The sequence below is a fragment of the Erythrolamprus reginae genome, chromosome 5, assembly GCF_031021105.1.
Source record: "Erythrolamprus reginae isolate rEryReg1 chromosome 5, rEryReg1.hap1, whole genome shotgun sequence".
NCBI lineage: Eukaryota > Metazoa > Chordata > Lepidosauria > Squamata > Dipsadidae > Erythrolamprus > Erythrolamprus reginae.
In genome coordinates, this window is record NC_091954.1 from 65,687,978 (window position 1) to 65,710,780 (window position 22,803).

Consider the following 22,803-nt stretch of genomic DNA (forward strand, 5'->3'; position numbering starts at 1 on the left):
ACTGAATTTAAACATGTCTGGGATAAACATATATCCATTGTAAGATAAAATACAGGAAATAGTATAAGGGCAGACTAGATGGACCATGAGGTCTTTTTCTGCCGTCAGTCTTCTATGTTTCTATGTTTCTATAGACATGATTTTGTTACAACGTTTTAATTTGAAATATTATGCTAATTTTGAAGTGATTCTGTATTCTTCAGAAGGTGACTTTTAGGAGCTAATTTATGTCTAAATAACCTATAATCTTTATAGTGCAGTCTGGGAGTTGTTCCCTGTGGATCTTAACCTGGTTGAGTAGTGTCTATAAAGCAGTGCCTTGTGTATCGGACAGATAAAATTGTAGTAGTCATTTTCTTTGCTGGTTTCACCTGGCAACATTCTCCCATCTTATGTGTAAGATAGACATTCAGACTTCTATAACCTATTTAACCTCTTAGGAAACAGCAACATTATCTCCTACAAAATTCAAGTGAACAAGTAATTAGCATTCAATCATTCAATATATAGAAAGAGTAAAATGTCATATAATTCTGGTCCCAGTTTGAATTCAATAAAAAGAAAAAATTAAGTGAACTCAGGTTATTTATAGTTATGCTATATCCTTAACCTTCAATGAGTATGTTACATACATAGCAAAATAGTGTTTGGTGAGCTACATACTTACTACTAGCAAAGTACTATTAAGAAATTTCAGGACTGCATGAGTAAAATTATGATTTGACTAAACTGTTTGGAATAATAAGGTTAATTTAATTTGACCTACAATCTGTGTCTTTGAGAAGCAGTGACCTAGGACAAGAGGGGACCAGCTCCTGGGCCACAGACTGGTACCAGTCTGTGGTTTGTTAGGAACAGGGCCACAGAGCTGAAAGTGAGCAGTGGGCAAGTCTCTCTGGACTGTGGAAAAATTACCTTCCACTGTGGATGCTGCAAAGTCCCTGATCAAGACAATGTCTTCAGAGGGGCTAAGAGCAACCCAGCTGTGTGGGATCACTCACGAACGCAAATCCTAGAAAGAAGACTTGGACACATTTTCTCTCTGGGTGAAGTGACACAGTATGGAGATGTGTACCTCTTTTTATTTGGGAGCATAAGCAGATGGAGATAATTACACGTACATGTCAAGTGATACACAAACATCCAATAACATAACTTCAAACATGACATATCTTTGAGTCCTTCCTTTCACCCAGATATCACAAACCAATTTCCTTGAAAGTTTTCCTTTGAGCAAATGTTTCTCACACCTAATTTCTCTGAAGCCTTCTGCCTTATCACAACCAATCTCCTTTATCACAGTCTCGTCCTGTTCTGCTTCAGGCAATGTAAATTTTCCCCCTTTGATCGTATAATGTCCTGTCTGGAGTGGTGTATATTTGTTTATCAGTGAGATGTTTATTGAACCCTTTTATGGTCAGTTGTCTTCCTGTTGCAAATTCACCAGAAGTGCAGACTTAAACAAGTTAGTACCGTTCTATCCTGGCTATAATAGAATCAGGGTAAGCAGAGCATTTTTATGCTAGAGGTCCAGATATATATAATATGATATACAGCATTCCTATTCTAACATTTTATGCTATACTGCAACATTCCACAAAACTGGTACCTGTGTCCAAAAGATTGGGGACTGCTGATCTAGGAGGAGTAAAGAAGCACAATCTCTTAGAGAAAATAATTCTAGTTTTATCCAGGCCTTAGATGGGATCAGGGGTGGTTTCCTCCCAGTTCAGGCTGGTTCACCCAAACCAGTGACATAACTGGTGATGTCACAATGACACCAGCAACCCGGTTTTGTTGGTGCCGGTCCTTGGGCATCGCCATCTTTTTTTTTTTTTTTAAATATTTTTTAAAAAAATTAAAGCCAGGTTACTGGCACTGTGCATGCAGTCGCCATCTTCTTTTTAGCTTCACACCACTGGATTTTTTGGCACTCTGCATGCTTGCAAAAGGTATAGTGTGCCCAAGCGGAGGAAGTGAACCCGCAATAAGGTAAGTTACAATCCACCCCTGGGTTGCCCAGCAAAGATTATAGAAAAGAGTGTTGCAATATAGAAAGGAGAGTGTCTGCACTACAACTATTAGTTAAACGAGGGACATACAATTTATATTACCAGCAAATTTATGCTGTTGCTATTGCAAATTTAATGGGAAAGATTAAATGGCAACCTGAGTGTATTAACCTGTTTGGAGAGTTAACATACAATTTTGTCCTTTATAGTTTACAACTAATCACAGTATTCTTAGCCCCAAATTAGAGATTTGACTGTGCAATTGTTGCTGCTAGAAGCTGGGAGCTCATAGATAATCTAACCCAGTGTTTCCCAACCTTGGCAACTTGAAGATATTTGGACTTCAGCTCCCAGAATTCCACAGCTAGTGAATGCTGGCTGTGGAATTCTGGGAGTTGAAGTCCAGATATCTTCAAGTTGCCAAGGTTGGGAAACACTGATCTAACCCAAGCTACACCAGCAATAACATGTTTTAAAAATATACAACCCTGACTACCATTTTTCACATTACCCCTGTAAAATATGCCTTTTTCTTTAGCTAGAGCTGTTTAAAATGTGGAATCCTTGGTACTCTCTGAGCTTAGTAGTTTTCTTGCAGACATTTCATTACCCAGCTAGGTAACATCAGTGCTCTGGGAGCAAATAATATGGTGTTCACAATTCAACTCTAAGCTACATACAAAACAAAAGCTCTTCAGGGAGGCTACTTGATGAAGGGGTTGGTTAATTGAAGAGTGATTAAATAATGTGGAAAGCCCTTACCGCTATCTGATCTGCAATGATAAAGGCATTCATTCATTCATTCATTCATTCATTCATTCATTCATTCATTCATTCATTCATTCATTTATTAGATTTGTTTGCCGCCCCTCTCCGTAGACTCAGGGCGGCTAACAACAATAATAAAAACAGCATGTAATAGAGGAATTCGATTAGTCCTAAGGATCCTAGTGAACATTGACTTTGCTCTGGCAAGAATTGCCACTCTGGATTAACAATATTAAAAGTTGGAAGATAGTGTAGGAGAGACTTCATTTTGACCGCTTTCACTTTCTCTTGAATAGAAGGGAAAAGGGAGAAATAATTAGTTTAAAGTAGAAAAAAATAGATGTAAATTCTGTGAGGGGTGGTAGGCAAGATTAGGGATAAAATCTGTATAGACACATGCAGCATGTGACTTGTGTGTATGTGTGTGTGAAGTTTTAGAAAACAATGACAAGGGGCCAAACTTTTTGGCAACTATGTTTAAATAACAAACAAATGCTTTCTCGGCTAAGTTATAAATTAATTTTAATAGGCTGATCCAGATGGTCTGTTTGGAAAATGGATAGCTTGATCTGTTGAAATTAAACTAAATTTATCTGTCTCATACTTCAAACTGAAGCTAGTGTGAAAAGGATGCCCATTAAGTCCAGCGAATACAGATGGACCAGCAGGTCACACATGGGACTAATCTGATTCATTTTAAAAATAAATGTGTGAAATATTGAATGAAACTCCTGGTTTGAATCCTGTTTTATGCATGTGCAGCCTTTTTGAAAGAACCTCTCAAATGCTTCAGTGCCCTTTTTAACCTGTGTGTTTCTGTTTAAAATTCAGGGTTCTTGCCAAAAACATAATTAGTTTTCAGTGCCCATCGTTTAGCGTTGGATCTGAATGGTAGATTGATTGGGTCAAGCATTTGTTATTTTAAGGGCTCTACCTCTGTGAAGAATTGAGTCTTAGTAACCTTAAAAGAGAGCTTGCCTTTAGAAGCCAACGAGGGGGAATCTCTCCAGGGACCTCTGCGCCTTTTGGCTTTGGGGCGTGTTAAACAGAGCCATGAATGAAGATTTGTAAATTTATTGCAATACCATCTGGGTTTCCCCTTTCTTTTTGTAAGCACCATATTATCGTTGGATTGTAGCTGTCTATTGTGAAGTCACTCCCCAAGAGTCTGCCCGCCTACTCTAAAGGAAAGTGATGAATAGCAAAGGTCAACAGGCCTAGGTCACAGGTCAGTTGTCCAGGGCTGCCCTGAACTTGATTACTCTCCTGCCTTTTTTGAAAAGATTGGCTCAGCACAGGTTATTTAAGGAAAACTACTCCCCTTTGCCCAAATAGGGTATTAATGAAGTATCTTTTTCCCTGTCAAAACTTGCTCTGCGGGTGGAGAGAGATTGGATAGTCTTTGCAGAGAGGAAATTATGTCCAAAGGTGCCACGTGGGAGAAGTGCTGATAGCAGCATCATTGAAACGATATGCATGGCAGTTTTTGCATCCAAGTGCACAGCTTCAGACAGAATGAAAGTGAAGCAGCTCTCCCTGACTCTCTGTCAACTAAAATGGTTCCCCTTCCTTCTACATCAGTGTTTTTCGACCTCAGCAACTTTTAGATGTATGGACTTCAGCTCCTCGAATTCCCCAGCTAGAATAGCTATACCTTTCCATCACTGTATTTTGATAAGCCATTTCTTCAGCAGTTTTGCCTCTTGTTTTCTAGCTGCAGTATTCGGAGGTTTTAGAGGACTTCTGATATATTGGGGGAAAGTACACTGCTCAAAAAAAATAAATGGAGCACAGGCTGAAGATTGGAATGATCCTATAATATACTATATAATGTTATATATTGTACACTGCTCAAATAAATGAAGGGAACACTCAAATAACACATCCTAGATCTGAATGAATGAAATATTCTCATGGAATACTTTGTTCTGTACAAAGTTGAATGTGCACAACAACATGTGGAATTGATTGTCAATCAGCGTTGCTTCCTAAGTGGACAGTTTGATTTAACAGAAGTTTGATTTAATTGGAGTTATATTATGTTGTTTTACGTGTCCCGTTTACTTTTTTTGAGCAGTATAGAAAAACTGCTCAGCCCATGGGTTTGAAACTTGCGGCATTACACTGCCATCATGTGATGTTTCACAACCTTTTTCCCCATCACAGAGCTGGGGTGACTGTTGCCTGCGCATAATGCCTTTGGCCTGCCAGCCATCAGTTTGACAGCCTGGCTGAGCCCGTAGGGCATTTACAATTTTGGGAAAAACAGTTTTAAAAAAATCTCATAGTTATCTAAAATTGAATGCCTATCTTTCAGGGAGGAAAAATCATGATTGATTTAATCTGACCTTTAAACATTGATAATGACCAGCAAGGTTTTAAAAAATATTCATAAAATAATGCATTTGTTTCCTGTCCTCTCTCAGTTAATAATCTCTCGAGATTTTCTTTCTTTAGTACTTCAAGAGTTAACTTTATAAATTATACAGGAATTCAGGGCTGCTGCCAAAGATATTATCCTGAAACATAAAGCCCACTTGTATTGACTTTTTACTTTAATACTAACCAGGTCTGTCAGTTGTGCTGCTTTTCTGCCTTCCTCTCTAAGGGAGTCAATGTCTAGCATTGCCTATTCTTCCGACCTTTTTGTTTCTCCGTCCACTTACAGCCTACTGAACGTGCAGAGTGATAAATAAAGCTGTGAACAGGACTTTCAACTCTTTGAAAACAGCATGCCGCCATCCCCTTAGTTATATTTCTTTAAGTGTTTACGTGTATGCTGAATTCTTTTCTCTTGTGTGGCTGGAACCCTGGGGCTTCAGAGCCATGAGAGAGGCCAAGAAGCTAACAAAGTATCTGTCCGCTTGTTAGCTTGTTCCATTCTTTTTTTTTTTTAAAGACAAAGCAAAAATCACGCACAAGATGAAACCCATCTGGCTTAAGGCATTACATTTTCCTCCCCCATGCACCTCTATAGATGAAGAGTTTCACCTGCAGTGAGGGCTTCCATTGATTAGGGAGGGTGCAGTAATTCAACTCTAGCCGTCCACTTCGCTGATACTTTGCTGTCTTTAAAGGTGCTGTCCTATTGAGTTAAACTGTCAAGAGGGGGATAAAAAAGGAGCTCCGTCCCAGGAGGTAACAGCTGCCAGGTTTTCAACACCTTGTGCACTGCTGGAGAAATGTCACCTATTGTAAATGGGAAGAAAAACGACTGCCTAAGTTGCCATCTTCCTTTTTAATGACTGGGCTTTGAAATGAACAATTTGAACATTTGAAGATGAGCAAAACGTAAGGCAGGCTAGGAACAGCAGACAGGAAGGCCAGAAGCAGTGGGGTTTGCATGTTTTTAATGGCAAGGATGGAATAGATTGCCGATACATTAAGAATGCTATTTGAATCTGGCAAACTCTGCCAACATTAGCTGATCTATTTTAAGAAATAACTGATTGAATCATAATTTAGCAATGTATTTTCTGCTCTCTTTGGGGGACAGTTTGTTTACAGGTCACTATACTAGCAGATACCTAAATACCATGACATTTTTCTTTTGTTTGATCTTGTTATTTTAGATTTTGTTTTACAATTATTTCTCCTTGCTTTTGTCGGAGCTTTATTGGGTAACTTTCAGGGTTGGGGGTAGATTAAAATGGGAACAGATAATATTGCTGCCCTTTAAAAAACGTGGAGGGAATCTTAGTTTTTTTCTTATTACTTATTTGGTAATTAGAAGACTCGTCTAGTCAAGATAACTTTTGTTACAGAAATTGTTTTAAAAAATCATGTCTATGTATTGGGCCTATGTACTAAAACAATTCTTCCCTCTAGTGGTAAAATTAGGTTATCTGGGTTCCACAGCAAGAAAGATCTAATTGCAGTATTTTAAACAGAGCTGTGGGAATATTTCTGCAAAGGGTTTTGATTTTTCTAGTTTATATTGTGCCTTGCCAAATGTTTCTGCCTTTCTTTTTTATGCCTTTATCTTTAAACTGGTGAGCAAGGGAAGTTGAATATTGATGCCAGCCACAGAGAAGATGGGGTTTTACTAGTTTGTCCAGCCAATGGGTGGAAAGGTTTGTTTGAAGTTGATGATTTTAGTTGTTCTTTAATTGAAAATGGAGGTTGGAGTAAAGTAGGACAGCTGTGGATAAGTATAGGGAACAAACTTCTGGCTTTCCAGAAATGAGGAGATGGGCCCACAAATAGGATGTCTGTCCATGATTGACCTCTTACATTGTATCCAGCATTTTAAGTAGTGTAGCAAGCATGGAGGTGGAGGAGTTGTGGCATCTGGAAGGCTGTCAGTTGGCACATGCTGATTTCCAGCAGGAAAATTCTTATTACTGTTCACATTTCTGAATCACCCATCTCCCCCAAAAAGGATGGTTTCAGTTTCAGCCACCCTGATAAACATTCAAAGTAGCAGCACTGGATTCTGGCAAAGGTATGAATGTTAAATTTAACTGAGCCCCAGCTGAGTAACTCCTGAGTTATTTAGGCATATCTTTGCCTGTTACCTGGGAATATGCCCATGTTACACGAACACTCTGCAGTCTGCATTGGTTGCCGATCAGTTTCCGGTCACAATTCAAAGTGTTGGTTATGACCTATAAATCCCTTCATGGCATCGGACCAGAATATCTCCGGGACCGCCTTCTGCCGCACGAATCCCAGCGACCAGTTAGGTCTCACAGAGTTGGCCTTCTCCGGGTCCCGTCAACTAAACAATGTCATTTGGCAGGACCCAGGGCAAGAGTCTTTTCTGTGGCGGCCCCGACCCTTTGGAACCAACTCCCCCCAGATATCAGAGTTGCCCCCACCCTCCTTGCCTTTCGTAAGCTCCTTAAAACCCACCTCTGTCGTCAGGCATGGGGGAATTGAGACTTTCCCTTCCCCCTAGGCTTATAAAATTTATGCATGGTATGTCAGTATGTATGATTGGTTTCTTAAATTGGGGTTTTTAAAATTAACTTAAATATTAGATTTTTTTACATTGTATTATTGTTGTTGTTAGCCGCCCCGAGTCTACGAAGAGGGGCGGTATACAAATCTGATTAATAAACAAACAAGCAAACAAACAAACAAACAAACAAACAAATAAATAAGTGTTTGATCCTGAGACTGAAGAAGTAGACAAGTTCTTCAAAACTGCTGACACTGGACTGGGAGATTCTTATTAGTCATCCATGCTTTAGTTATCCCTCTGGAACCAACTCCCCCCGGAGATTAGAACTGCCCCTACTCTTCCTGCCTTCCGTAAACTCCTTAAAACCCACCTTTGCCGTCAGGCATGGGGGAACTGAAACATCTTCCCCTGGGCATGTCTAATTTATGTATGGTATGCTTGTGTGTATGTCTGTTAGTATATGGGGTCTTTTTTAAATCTTTAATATTTTAAATTGTCAGATTATTTATGATTTGTTTCCATGTGTTGTGAGCCGCCCCGAGTCTTCGGAGAGGGGCGGCATACAAATCTAAGTAATAAATAAATAATAAATAAATGAGTATATTATTGAAATAAGCTCATTGTTTCTTGACCAAACTACAGCTGGTCCCATACAGTGGTATAAACCATTATGCTCCAAACATGACGAAAGCAGATTTATACATTCTTGAAGTAGATGAATGATGAGCATAACTTGATATGCCCAAATAATAATCCTTCTGCAAACTATTCCATCCAACATATTGGTTTTTATCTACAGTGTCCTTCATGGGATACAGCCTGCTTATCTGAGGGCCTTTTTCCCCCCACCACTTTTTTGGCCTGTCCTCTATGATCTAACACAGTGATGGCAAACCTTTTTTCCCTCGGGTGCCGAAAGCATGTGCACATGTGATATCACGCACATACGAGTGCCCACACCCATAGTTCAATACTTGGGAAAGGCAAAAATGGCCTCTTCTACTCCCACAGATGCCCTCTGGAGGCCGGAAACAGCCCGTTTTCCGAATTCTGGTGTGTCTGGTAGGCCCGTTTTTCGCCCTCCCCAGCTCCAGAGGCTTCTCCTGAGGCCGCCCAGAGGCCAAAAATGCCCTTCCAGAGCCTCCATGCGAACTGAAAATCAGCTGGCTGGCCAACAGATATGGCTCCGCATACCGCCTGCGGCACATGTGTCATAGGTTCGCCATCACTGATCTAACATATTGGCCTTACTTCATGCATCATCTCTTAAGCAGTGCCATCTGATGAGGACTAGGAAGTAAGACTTTTCTATTACACTGCTCCCTCTGGAACAGCATATTCCTGGAGGTTAGAACAGCCCCAGCACTGCTATCCTTTAAACAAGTATTGAATACCTGGCTTTTCTCTCAGGACCTGGGGCAGTTTGAGGTAGGTGCCTACCTGGATTCAGCTATATAGTATTTTACATTGCAAATTTCTTTTGCCTCTTTTATGATTAATTTATTCAGCACCGGCATTCCGGTTGAGATACATAGTCTAAGAAATTTGAATTATAGATATTCTGGACTATGGAAATAGATTTAACCATAGATTTGGAAATATTAATTGCATGTTGAAATATAATAGTATTGTGCAGCTCAACTTAAAATTCATTTTTAATTGCATGGTTTATAAATGTTTTCAAATTTACAAGCATTATTTAATACTTTTGGGTGTATCACTCTCTGCAAAAAGTATTAAACACAATTAATGGAAGCTTCCCAAGCCTTTATACCTGAAATGGAAATAGTACTTGTGAATCTGTAGAACTGATTTACCTATAACTTCTCAAATCTGCTTGAGTTCTTCAGAATCTAATATTTGTTTTAAAATCATCTGGCAATTCTCTTCCAAAATATTTCTTTAACAACCATGTCTCCAGAAATAGCTGGACAAGGTGAGCTGTTGTATTTTAGAATTTTTAATGACAATATTTCTCTGATAAATCATGTACTTATTAATTAGTAGAGAAAGCATTCTCACTGAACTTTAGGTTGCCACACCTGACAAAAATGTGGTTTTACTAGCAGATGATGATCTTTTGGATGAATTGCTTGGGAAATTACATTTTCTTTAGACTATACAATTGCAAAAGGTTTCAATTGGTTTAAATGGGAAGCTTGAAATTTCTGAGAGATTCAAAGACTATTTTCTCTGACAATTAACCTTAAGGACAGTTTTACACATCACTTAGCTTGTAATAATGTATAATTATATACAATAGATGTGACAGACTGATACATAGTGATGTCATCTTTACATATTCATTAAGAACTTTGTAGTCACTTCTGGTTCTCTGAACATCCTGTTTGTCACATTGATATCAATACACTGTATACAGTGGTACCTCTACTTACGAACTTAATTTGTTCTGTGACCAGGTTCTTACGTAGAAAGGTTTGTAAGGAGAAGCCATTTTTCCCATAGCAATCAATGTAAAAGCAAATAATGTGTGCGATTGGAGAAACCACAGGGAGGGTGGAAGCCCTGTTTCCTCCCAGGAGATTCCTAGAGAGGCCCCACAGAGGCTTCTCCCTGCCTTTTCTGGCCCCGTTTCCTCCCAGGAGATTCCTAGAGAGGCCCCACGGAAGCTTCTCCCTGCCTTTTCTGGCCCCGTTTCCTCCCAGGAGATTCCTAGAGAGGCCCCATGGAGGCTTCTCACTGCCTTTTCTGGTTACAGTTTCGGAGGATCGGGTTTGTAAGTGAAAAATGGTTTTTGAGAAGAGGCAAAAAAAATTGAACACCCGGTTCTTATCTAGAAAAGTTCGTAAGTAGAGGCGTTCTTAGGTAGAGGAACCACTGTATACAAGTAACTTAAGAGAACTTGAAAATGCTTGTCCATCAAAAAGTGATAAAATGAAAACAATGTAATTCTTTATAATTGAAAAATGAGATTCTTTTGGTGTAAAAAAAATATGGCTGCACAGAAAATGTTGATCATTTTTACAACATCTGTAGAAACTCAGACTATGGTAAAACTTCATAATATTTTCTGTATTTTAATTCATCTTTTTTTGTTTACTGTTTAAATCCATATGAAAATATTCTGAATTGATGCAATTATTTAAGCCCACCACCCATAAATTGTGATTCATATCTGTCTTCCAAGATGGGTAATTTTGACAATTATTGTAGAGTTTATTCTCTCTCTTTTTAGTGTGTACCAGCAGAGATGGCAGTTTGGAAACAGATGAAGCTTTGTATCTCCTAGTCCACCCACATTGTATTCCTCTTGCTCTTGACATGATTTGAAGCAGCAGTGTGTTTTCTTGATATTCTTTTCCATTAGTGTGTGTTTTGCTATAGGCTGCTTAACACTCATCTCAAACAGTCTTTGCAAGGTTAAAGGAATGTAGCTTGGTAACAAGTTTGTGTCATTTTAAATATATACCTCCTAGTAAATAAGAAAGAGTCTAACAATCAATCCCTTTTAGTGTGTTATATGTTTCACCTGACAACTAAACCCTTATTGATTAGCCATTACTTTGTTAGATAATCCTGTGTCATTGGAGCCACTGTAAAAATTAAACTCTTTAAAATGTTTTACCCTAGCAGCAGTGTGAAATTGAAAACTTGTTCAGAATTATAGCAAGCTTTCACCAAAAGAGTAGTTTTCAACAAACTGGTTTATGCTTGCAATCTTTATATGCAATATAAAACTGTATTAAAGTACTCCAAGGCTATCTACCTCTGGCACAGAATCAGGCAGGTATTTCAAGCACTGTTTCTTATGACCCAGAAACGGGTTTCTCTTAGTGTTTGGGGAGGAGGTATATGGACAATTCAGTTTCTGAACCTGAAGAGTCAAAGTATTATCTAAGTATATTATAGAATAGAATAGAATAGAATTTTATTGGCCAAGTGTGATTGGACCCACAAGGAGCTTGTCTTGGTGCATATGTTCTCATCATACATAAAATAAAATATACATTTGTCAAGAATCATATGGTACAACACTTAAAGATTGTCATAGGGGTCAAATAAGCAATGAAGAAGTAATATTAATAAAAATCTTAGGATATAAGCAACAAGTTACAGTCATACAGTCAACATGGGAGGAAATGGGTGAAAGGAATGATGAGAAAAACTAGTAGAATAGAAGTGCAGATTTAGTAGAAAGTCTGACAGTGTTGAGGGAATTATTTGTTTAGTAGAGTGATGGCGTTCGGGAAAAAAACTGTTCTTGTGTCTAGTTGTCTTGGTGTGCAGTGCTCTGTAGCGACGTTTTGAGGATAGGAGTTGAAACAATTTGTGTCCAGGATGTGAGGGGTCAGTAAATATTTTCCCCGCCCTCTTTTTGACTCGTGCAGTATACAGGTCCTCAATGGAAGGCAGGTTGGCAGCAATTGTTTTTTCTGCAGTTCTGATTGTCCTCTGAAGTCTGTGTCGGTCCTGTTGGGTTGCAGCACCAAACCAGACAGTTATAGAGGTGCAGATGACAGATTCAATGATTCCTCTGTAGAACTGTATCAGCAGCTCCTTGGGCAGTTTGAGCTTCCTGAGCTGGCGCAGAAAGAACATTCTTTGTTGTGCTTTTTTGATGATGTTTTTGATGTTAGGTGACCATTTTAGGTCTTGAGATATGATAGAACCTAGAAATTTGAAGGTCTCTACTGTTGATACTGTGTTGTCTACTATTGTGAGAGGTGGAAGGGTGGAAGGGTTTCTCTTAAAGTCTACCACCATTTCTACGGTATAGTATATATAGTGTAGTTTCCTACAGTATATCCAGATCTGAATCCATGCTGGAAAGAATCTTAATAATCTAGGTTCCCTTGTAATTGGAGTTTTGTCATTTTTTCTAAAAATTCTCTAAAACGGAATATTAAAGACAGGGAGGAAGTTATCTAAAACAGTGATTTTCAACCTTTTTTGAGCCGCGGCACATTTTTTACATTTACAAAATCCTGGGGCACACCACCAACCAAAATGACACCCTAAGACACTCTCCTCTCTTTTTCCATCCCTGTCTCCTCCCCACCCTTGTGTGTGTGTGTGTGTGTGTGTGTATACACACTCTTGAACCATTTCCAAAAACAGGTGAGGGCTGGGGGTTTTCTCTCTCTTATTCTTTGGGTGCTTTTTATCATATGCTTTAAATCAAGAGCCACTTCTCTCTCTCTTTTGTTTCTCTCTCTTTCCTCTCATTCTCTGTCTCAATCATTTTCTCATTTCTCTTTTTTTCCTCCTCTTTTTGCTCATTTCTCTCTCTCTCTCTTGCTTGCTTTCTCCCTCTCTCTCTCTCTCTTGCTTTCTTTCCCTCACTCTTTCTTTCTCTTTCTTTTCTTTCTCTCTCTTGCTTTCTCTCTCTCCTCACTCTCTTTCTCTCTCTCTTTCTCTCTCTCTTGCTTTCTTTCTCTCTCTCTTGCTCTCTCTCTCTCTCAGCAAAAAGTTGCGAGACCGGAACCTGAGCTTCCTTCTTCGCGGCACACCTGATCATGTCTCGCGGCACACTGGTTGAAAAACACTGATCTAAAATAGTGACACCAAAAATTGAAAATCAAATAACACCCCCATATTCAAATATTACTTTACAATGTGTGTTTGCATCATGCTTTTTAAGTCAGTGTTGATTCTTGGCAATTGTTTGGACAAATCTCTGCCATTTTCTTAGCATGGTTATTTGGGTTGGTTTGCCACTGCCTCCTTCCTAGGGCTTAGACAGACTTACTAGCCCAAGGTTGCCCAGCTGGCTTCATGTCTAAGTCAAGACTAGAACTCACACTCTAATGCCCAACCTGATGTGTTAACCACTACACCAAACTGGCTCTTTACAATATAGCAGGTAAAAATATCTTAAATGACAGTCCATATTGACTCTCAAATACCAATCCAAAATTGTATATTTGTTGTTTATACCCACCATCAAAGAAACTATTTTTTACTATTAATTGGCACATAGAAAACATTGGTCTAATGCAAGGATAGACTATTTATTTTCTTGTTTGAAATACAAATTGTTGTTTCTCATTAACACTCCATTCTGCATGTCAACAAATCCAAAGCAGTGTCAGAAAATGTAACATTGTCTGCATGGCAGAAAGAATTTTAGATTGCTCAAGCTTTACCCTTAAGGTAAATCGTCTAGAATCAAGAAAGCAGTTGATCAAGCCTCTCAAAGATCATTAATAAAGAGAAGCAGAAATAGTTTGTGTAGCAACAATGAATGACTTTCTATGGACTGCATACTTAGTTTCTTACTTTTGGATGTTCAGTAGATAGATTCTCTTTGTAGAGGCTGGGTTTTGCTGTTTTGAATGAAAGGTTTTTTCCTCTATTTTGACATGATTATTGACTTTATTTTTCTGTAACAGACTTAATATTTTTAATTGAAAACATGTTCAAAGTGAGTAAATAATAGGGAAAGAGTTGTAAAAAAGCATCTAAATGAAGATGTAGAATGTCTTCTTCTATCGTTGTTTTCAGTGAACATTGAAGATACATGTGTTTTGGTTAATGCAGAGGTGAGTTTGGACCGGTTCGCCTGAGCTGGTAGTGACCCACTAGTGATGTCAGAATGTTGTGACAATGACATCACAGATCCGGTTTGGTCAGTGCTGGTCTATGGGTCTGCCATATTTTTGTTTTTAAAAAAACAAATTAAAAAATTCTTCTGCACATGTGCAGAAGCCAAGTTTTCAACACTGCGCATGCATCGCTATCTTATTATTGGCTTTTTAAAAAAAGAAAAAAATAACCGAACCAGCAGTGAGGTAAATTAAAACCCACCCCTGGGTTAATGGAAAGTATTTGTGACTCAAACAAACAAAAAATAATTCTGGGTCTTTCTTGAAACCCCTCCTTAAAGAAAATTTGGGGAAAAGCTGGATAATTTGGGGCTTTAAAATTTATCACTGTCATCCATTCTGATAAAACAGTTGTTCAAACAATTGCAACTTCATTCCAAAAAGATTTTTTTAAGTATCTTTTAAAATTATGTTAAGATAGCATATGTTAAGATAAGAGCAGACTTAAGAACCTTATTTTAATATTTGATACCTTTTGCTTCATCAATAAACTATTCAATTTATATTATGTATTTGTATTCCCCCTTTGTTTTTACAAAGAATTGAAGCTACTGAACATGTACAGCGCACATTCTTTTTCCTATTCATGACCATGTAGTTTGTATGAACACATTTTGTGTTTTGTGTTCAGACCCTTAGATGTCAGTCATTAGAATACCAGTCCTGTATCATATGCAGTGTAGTTTCCTTGTTCAATATATGACAATAATACAGGTGGTCTTTATTTATTTATTATTTATTTATTGGATTTGTATACCGCCCCTCTCCGAAGACTCAGAGCGGTTCACAACATAACAAAACAATATTTATACAATATACATATCTAAAAAATCCAATTAATATAGCTAAAAAACTTTAAAAACTCTAACAACATTTAAAACCATTCATTTCCATTCACACAGCGAGACATGCTACACTCATCGGCCAGGGGGCTAGGGTCTAATGGCCCCAAGCCTGGCGGCACAGATAGGTCTTTAAACTTTTATGGAAGATGAGGAGGGTGGGGCAGTGCGAATCTCTGGAGAAAGCTGATTCCAGAGGGCTGGGGCCCTCACAGAGAAGGCTCTTCCCCTAGGTCCCGCCAAATGACATTGTCTAGTTGATGGGACCTGGAGAAGGCCAACTCTGTAGGACCTAACCAGGCACTGGGACTCATGTACCAGAAGGCAGTCCTAGAGGTAATCTGGTCCAATGCCATGTAGGGCTTTATAGGTCATAACCAACACTTTGAATTGCATCCGGAAACCAATCGGCAGCTAATGCAGCCTGTGGAGTGCTGGAGAAATATGGGTATGCCTTGGAAGGCCCATAACCCCTCATACGTCTGCATTCTGGATGATTTGAAATTTCCGAACACTCTTCAAAGGTAGCCCCATGAGTTTTGTTCATTCAAAGTTACGACTCTGCTAAACAAGGGGGATTTAGTGCCAGTTGCAATTATAGCCATTGCAGCTCACGACCATAGTGCTTGGCAAACTGTCTCATGATTATGGCATTGCAGCATCTTGCAGTAATGTTTTCACTATTTGCAAAAATTGTCTGCCGACTTCTGATAAAGTCAATGGAAAATTAACAGAAAATCACAAACAGCAATCATGTGGCTGTGGAATATTATGACATCTCACTCTACAACTATGTTGCTTAGTTGCAGAGTTCTCAAATTTCAATTACCATTGGTAATTGTGGACTGTTTGGGATAAACTGAAGTTTATTTTGGCATCAGATATGCTTAAGAGAAGAGCCACAGTTCTGCTGTGATTAGAATGCAGTATTGCAGGTTAATTCTGCCTACAGCCTGGAATTCAATCCTGACCTGCTCAGTTAACTCAGTCTTCCACCTTTCCAAGATTGGTAAAAGGACCCAGATTATTGGGGGCAATATACTGTGCTGACATTGTAAGCCACTCAGACAGTGCTATAAAACACTATGGAGCAGTATATAATTGCTATTGCAATTACTGTTAAGATAAAATAGCAATGCCTTTGCAGTAGATTCTGTCTGTTAGGAATCCCCAGATCTTCAAAAGGTTATTGGACTCTTAATAGCAAGGGTATATGGGAGTGGGGGAAAGGGAGAGAAGCATACTATATGTAAATATTTCTTTACATACCTTTACATATGTATTTTCAATTTATTATTGTCTCAAGTAAATGCAGGATTTTGGTGATATCAAAATTATCATTTATTATTAGCATTTATTTATTTGTCTTGTATCCTGACATTTTTCGGGCAGTCAAGATGATATACAAAGGAGTAGTAGATCCTCTGAAAGAGTAGTAGATCCTTGGAACAAACTTCCAGCAGACGTGGTAGATAAATCCACAGTAACTGAATTTAAACATGCCTGGGATAAACATATATCCATCCTAAGATAAAATACAGAAAATAGTATAAGGGCAGACTAGATGGACCATGGGGTCTTTTTCTGCCGTCAGACTTCTATGTTTCTATGTTTCTAAGGAGTAATTCCTCCAATTTTTTCCCAGTAGCTGAAAAAACATGGCCCAGTTTCGTCACTGATCTTTCATACTTGAGGATTGATATGGACTTTGTTTAACACCTTAAACATCGTTCCAGTTAAATTCTTTAATCACTAAATGACAGTATTTCTGAGGTATTCTGTGCTTTTCTTCCAAGATTTTAACTCAAAAACAAATTTGCAAATAGTATTATATGATACTGTATTGAATTTTAGGAATACAGATTTTTTTTTTGAAATAAATATATGCTTACTATGTTGTATCTCTATTTTTATCACTTTTTTCCTACCTTCACAGGCCTATAACAGCTGTACCAGACTTTCCTTAAATCAAGATACACTCTGCTTAGGTACTACAATGAAGACTGAAAGCTGTGTGGCCAAAGTAAGTAAGACTTTTCTGTGCATTTGGCATCCTACCTATAAACCTTTGGCTTTTCAGAAAGCTGAGAAATAAAGAGATTAAAAGCCAAAATGTATTTAAAATACTTTGTAGTCTAGTTTAACAAAATATATCCTAGATGCTCTACTTGATATGTTTTAGCATGGGTCATATTTTTATGTTGATTTATTATTATTATTATTATTATTATTATTATTATTATTATTATTATTATTATTATTTAGATTTGTATGCCACCCCTCTGATTTATTTTTCTCCTACCTTCTTATAAAGAAAGTACCCATGTTTGATTTAAACGGGTAGCCCAAGTAATCTAAATGCCTCTATCATCCTCTATTTTCTAAAGTAAAGTTTATATAGAAGTCGAAATAGTGAGTATATGATACCTCATACCCCCTCTGCTGGCCATAAAAACTCAGATTTACTTGTATTCCCACCCCTTTGAAGACTCTTGTTAAAAAGATAGAGGGGAAGTCAGAAGAACTTAAAATTGCTATATAATGGTAAATGGGTAATGTGTCTTTTTATATTTCCACTTCAGAAGAATCATTCTTAGTGTCTTATCTTAGCTTTACCTGTAACCAAATATGACTGTTGTAAACTAAGAACTAGGTCTGAGGAATTGTGAATGACTGGAATGTAGGTGCAATTTCCCTTTACTTAAACTTCATGTTTTCATGTTTTCATTAGAAGAAAATTCAGCGTAGCCCTACATGATTCAGTGCATACAACTGTAGGTTAGCATTTATGGATGCTCCCTACCTTTTCTAACCACATAATAATTTTTGATAGAAAAATAAGCATCTTATGACCGTATTTTTGCACTATAAGATGCTCCACACCATAAGATGCACCTAGCTTTTGGGGAGGGGGAAAATTTTTTGCCTCTGCCTCCTAGCAATTTGCCTCCTTGTAGCCAACAGCCAACAGCTTGGTCAGCTTCAACACAGCCTAATTTAGCATGAGCAGCTGATTGATGGTTGGACTGGCCTCCCAGGATACTGCTGATCAGCTGTTCCAGAGGGTGGGGATCACCGCCACACATCACAGCCTCTGTGTGCCCCATTTTCAGCCTCCGTGTCCCCCGTTTTGGCCTCCGTGTATCACATTATCTGCCTATTCTAGGCTGTGGGGATTTCCATCGCTGATCACTACTGCAATTGGTGGTGGCTGTGATACACAGCGGCAGCAATCCCCATGCCTGGAACAGTCCAAAAATGGGGTGCACGGAGGCTGAAAACGACCGAAAGGTGGGGGCTGGCAGATGGGCAGGAGTTTGGCAGTATTCACTCTATAAGCACCGTATTTTTCAGAGTATAAGAGGCCCCTTTTTCCTCCCTAAAAGTGGCTGAAAATTTGGGTGCGTCTTATACTCTGAATGTAGGTGTTAATGATCTTCCCAGCTCTTACCTTGCCGGCTCTTTCACTTTTACTCTCTGCAAAGAATATTTTTCAAGTCCTAAGTCTTAGCAGGGTTTTTCCATTTCTCTATTTGCTCCAAATGTTTCTTTCCAGTCTTAACCAGGTGCTAACGATGTTCCCAGCTCTTCCTGCCTTGCAAGCTCTTTCATTGCTACTAGCTCCGAATAAGGTTCTTTTAAGCCCTAACAGGGGATAAAATAATGTGCTGAAGCTGACCAGACTAAGGATGCTAGCCAGATGAATATCTGATAAGCAAATTCCCCCCCCCTCCCCTATTCTTCCCCCCCCCCAAGCTAAGATGCATCTCATACTCCGGTGCGTCTTATACTCTGAAAAATAGGGTATGTCTTATAATGCAAAAAACAGGTAAGTAGAATTTATTTTTGTAATGTATATCTTCCACATGAGCATGTTAAATCTGTATAAACTTCCTAGCCAAGATCTCTTAAACCTAACTGGAAAAGGTAGTCCTTGTTACCAGGAGCCTCATTATCTATAGTTTCACTTATCTACAGTTGGTAATTACATGATCAGGCTCTATCTGAGCATTAGAGAAATGATTCCATCTTCTACAAATGGGGATTCCTTCTTGCAATTACCATAGTATTACATTCTGCTTGAAAATTCCCTCTAAAAATTTGGTTTGAGTTTCACCCTGGGAGAATAAGAAAGGTGGACAATATGCAATTCGTTCAGCCGCAGGCTTTTCTGTTCAGAGCTCATTGGTTTGACCAGAACTTACAAGCAGCTGGTAGAGAGACATGAGGCAAATATGATAATATTTTTTGTAGCACCTATGTGCATATAGAAATTATACCTCTGTTTATTCTGCCTAGAATCTTTGGGACCATCCATAAGAAAAAAAGCCAATGATAACAAAAAATAACCAGCAAGCCCTGGTGTCAAATTAAAGATACAGTATATTCTTTTCTAGCACTGTATCACTAAGATTTTTATAGTTGACTGCATGTTTTGTGTGTATGAATTTATTGGTTTTGCTAGATATGTCTCAAAATGTTTTTTGTTTTTAAACCAGTTCTGTTTACCATATATCCTTGAATACTAAATACACAAATCTGCACAATTTACAAAATATAAATATACACATAGACAGGTTCTTTGTATTATCCTGTTCAAATGGAAACATAATCTAATAATAAATAATGATGCTTTTATATCCTCACTTTGTTCAGAAGAAGCTATTCTGTCTTATTTCCATGAACATTATCTTGTCCTTCTATGGACTCATCCGTGCAACTAGGTTACCACATTGTAAAAACACTCCACTTACTATTCATATGTTCTAACAGTGAAGCCACAGCCCCATTACCAGCCAATTGCTGAGACAGGCTGGAGTTGATAGAGTTGTTTCTACAAGAATAAAAAATTATTCATTCTATATTAACAGAAGATTTCTTCTGTCAGTAAAAGTCCAACAGGTCTGCTGCAGATTACACCCTTTTGTCTTGCTGCTAGAGATTTAAAGCTTACGGTATTTTGCTGACTGCCAAAAGAACTAGACCAGGGTTTCAAATTCAATTTTATTGAGGTCCGCATTAGTGTTGTATTTGACCTTGGGGGTGAGGGTGTGGTGTGGGAAGCATGGCCAGCTTGATGTCACTCATGTCAGGGAGACCTCCTCCTCCTGTTCCTGATGCTGCTATGAGAAGATTAATCTTATGGAAGATCCAGCTTTGATAGATATAGAAGTAGTTATGGTTCTGTAACTAACTTTTTTTAAAAAAACCTCGAAATTGGGAAACCTATCATCTCTAGCTTTGTGTGTCAGTTTTAAGAAGGCTGTGAAAGTTCAGCAACTGAATTGGATGGAGGATTTGAAGGGAGGGATCTTCCTGGACATTTGGATGTGCTTCAGCAATATTGCTTTCCCAGTATAGAGTTTATGTGTGACTGAAACCTGGCTGGGCCCAGATGGAGGAGTTCCTCTCTCTGAAATATGCCCAGCTGGGTTTCAGGTACGGCATCAGCCACGACACCAGGGAAGGAGGGGAGGAGTGGCTATTATAGCCAAGGAGACTATTAGCCTACACCAGGGGTCCCCAAACGTTTTACACAGGGGGTCAGTTTACTGTCCCTCAGACTGTTGGAGGGCCGGACTATAAAAAAAACCTATGAACAAATCCTTATGCACACTGCACAAATCTTATTTAAAGTAAAAAATAAAATGGGAACAAATACAATATTTAAAATAAAGACGTAATTAAATAATTAAGTAATAAAGTAATTTATACTTCTTTATTAACAAGTAAATTTAAACTTAAATCAACAAACTCCCTCCATTTCTCCTTCCCTCCCTCCCTCCTTCCTCTCCATTTCTTTCTTCCCTCTCTCTTTTCTTCCTTCTCTCTCATTTGTTTCATTTTCCTCTCCCTCGTTTTCTCTCCATCATTTTCTCATTTTTCTCTTTTCTCTCTCTCTCTCACTCTTTCCATCTATCCCCCTTTCTCTCTTCCTCTCTATCTCCCTCTTTCTCTCTCTTTCTTTCTCTGTCCCTCTGTCTCTTTCTCTTTCTTTCTCTCACTCATTCTCTTTCTCTCTCCCTCTTTGTATCTCTCCCTCTTTGTATCTCTCCCTCTCTCTCTATCTCCCTCCTATCCTCCCCGCCCTTTGCCTCTGTACCGCCTCCTCGCTCAGCAGCAGACCGCGGTGAGTTGACAGGAGATTCGGGAGCTTATTATATCTATTGATAAAAACCCGTGGGCTGCTGCGGGCCGGATAAATTGCCTCAGCGGGCCGCATCCGGCCCCTGGGCCGTAGTTTGGGGACCGCTGGCGTACACAGACTCACTGCTCCTGAGATTGCGGGTTGTGAGTCCCTCTTTGTGAAGTTAGACCCTTGGGTTCAGGTGGGCTTGTTGCTCACATGGATCTCTTCTATGGATGAAAAACGTGCCTTGCCACAACATGCTACGAGTCTGCGAGTTCCTGGCCAAACACCAGGTGCCAACGCTGCCCCCCCCCCATAAACCTGATGTCGCTCCAGCAGACTTCTTTTTGTTCCCAGCCCTCAAAGGAACCTGTTTTTCATCCATAGAAGAGATTCAATCAGCCGTGACAAAGACCTTGCGAGAGGTCCCCGAAGACGCCTTCCAGGGCACAACATGCATTACTTTTGGAACACACCCTGTATTATATGGGTATTTTATGTTATTTGGGGCAATAGAGGAGATTTTGCAGTATAAGGGTGCTAAAAGCACTTATTAATGTCTTGTTCCCTCCCATCTGGAGGTGAGGAATAATAAAAAAGGATGCCTATTGAGATTCTCAGTCATTAGTCATGGTTGCCCCAAAGGTGTTTTTTTCAAGAGGCAACTGGACTTTCTGAAAGTCCAGTTGTCTCTTGAAAAAAACACCTTTGGGAGATTCAAAAAGAGTTCCTGGAGAGTTCCCTGGAAAGTTCCCGGAAATGCAGGAATCCTGAGGCAGAAATAAAGTTCCTTCCATAGTGGTTTGAATTTCTTTAGGGCTGAAATCATGGAAGCTCTTACTTCCCGTTTATTCAATCACCTGTTTTGATTTAGGAAGTTATGCTTTGTTTCAGTGGTATTCTCCTTGTTGTTGTTTCAAAGGGGTTAGGAAATCAGGAGATAATTGTTCTATCTAGATTTTTTTTGACGTGTTGGTAAACTACATGCACTCTATGTAACGGCACATAAGAATCTCTACACACACTATAGTGAGCAGTTAATTGGCTTACAAAATAAAAAGATTTATTTTATTTATTTATTTATTGGATTTGTATGCCGCCCCTCTCCGTGGACTCGGGGCAGTTAACAACAGTGATAAAAACAGAATGTAAAAATCCAATACTAAAACAGCTCAAAACCCTTGTTATAAAACCAATCATACATACAAACATACCATGCATAAATTGTAGAAGCCTAGGGGGAAAAGAATATCTTAGTTCCCCTATGCCTGACGGCAGAGGTGGGTTTTGAGGAGCTTACGAAAGGCAAGGAGGGTGGGGGCTGTTCTAATCTCTGGGGGGAGTTGGTTCCAGAGGGCTGGGGCCACCACAGAGAAGGCTCTTCCCCTGGGCCCCGCCAAGCGACATTGTTTAGTTGACAGGACCCGGAGAAGGCCCACTCTGTGGGACCTAACTGGTCGCTGGGATTCGTGCAGCAGAAGGCGGTCCCTGAGATAATCTGGCCCGGTGCCGTGAAGGGCTTTATAGGTCATAACCAACACTTTGAATTGTGACCGGAAGCTGATCAGCAACCATTGCA

General features: G+C 39.1%; 1 protein-coding gene across 12 annotated transcripts in view; it reads left to right on the plus strand.

Annotated features, from left to right (window-relative positions):
* Window positions 1-22,803, plus strand: part of BTRC (beta-transducin repeat containing E3 ubiquitin protein ligase) — a 199,680-nt gene that overhangs the window by 93,493 nt on the left and 83,384 nt on the right. For all 12 annotated transcript variants that reach the window (XM_070752861.1, XM_070752858.1, XM_070752869.1 and 9 more), the window contains one exon: window positions 17,031-17,117. In XM_070752861.1, the coding sequence (XP_070608962.1) occupies window positions 17,031-17,117 (87 nt within the window). The remainder of the gene's footprint in view (window positions 1-17,030; window positions 17,118-22,803) is intronic.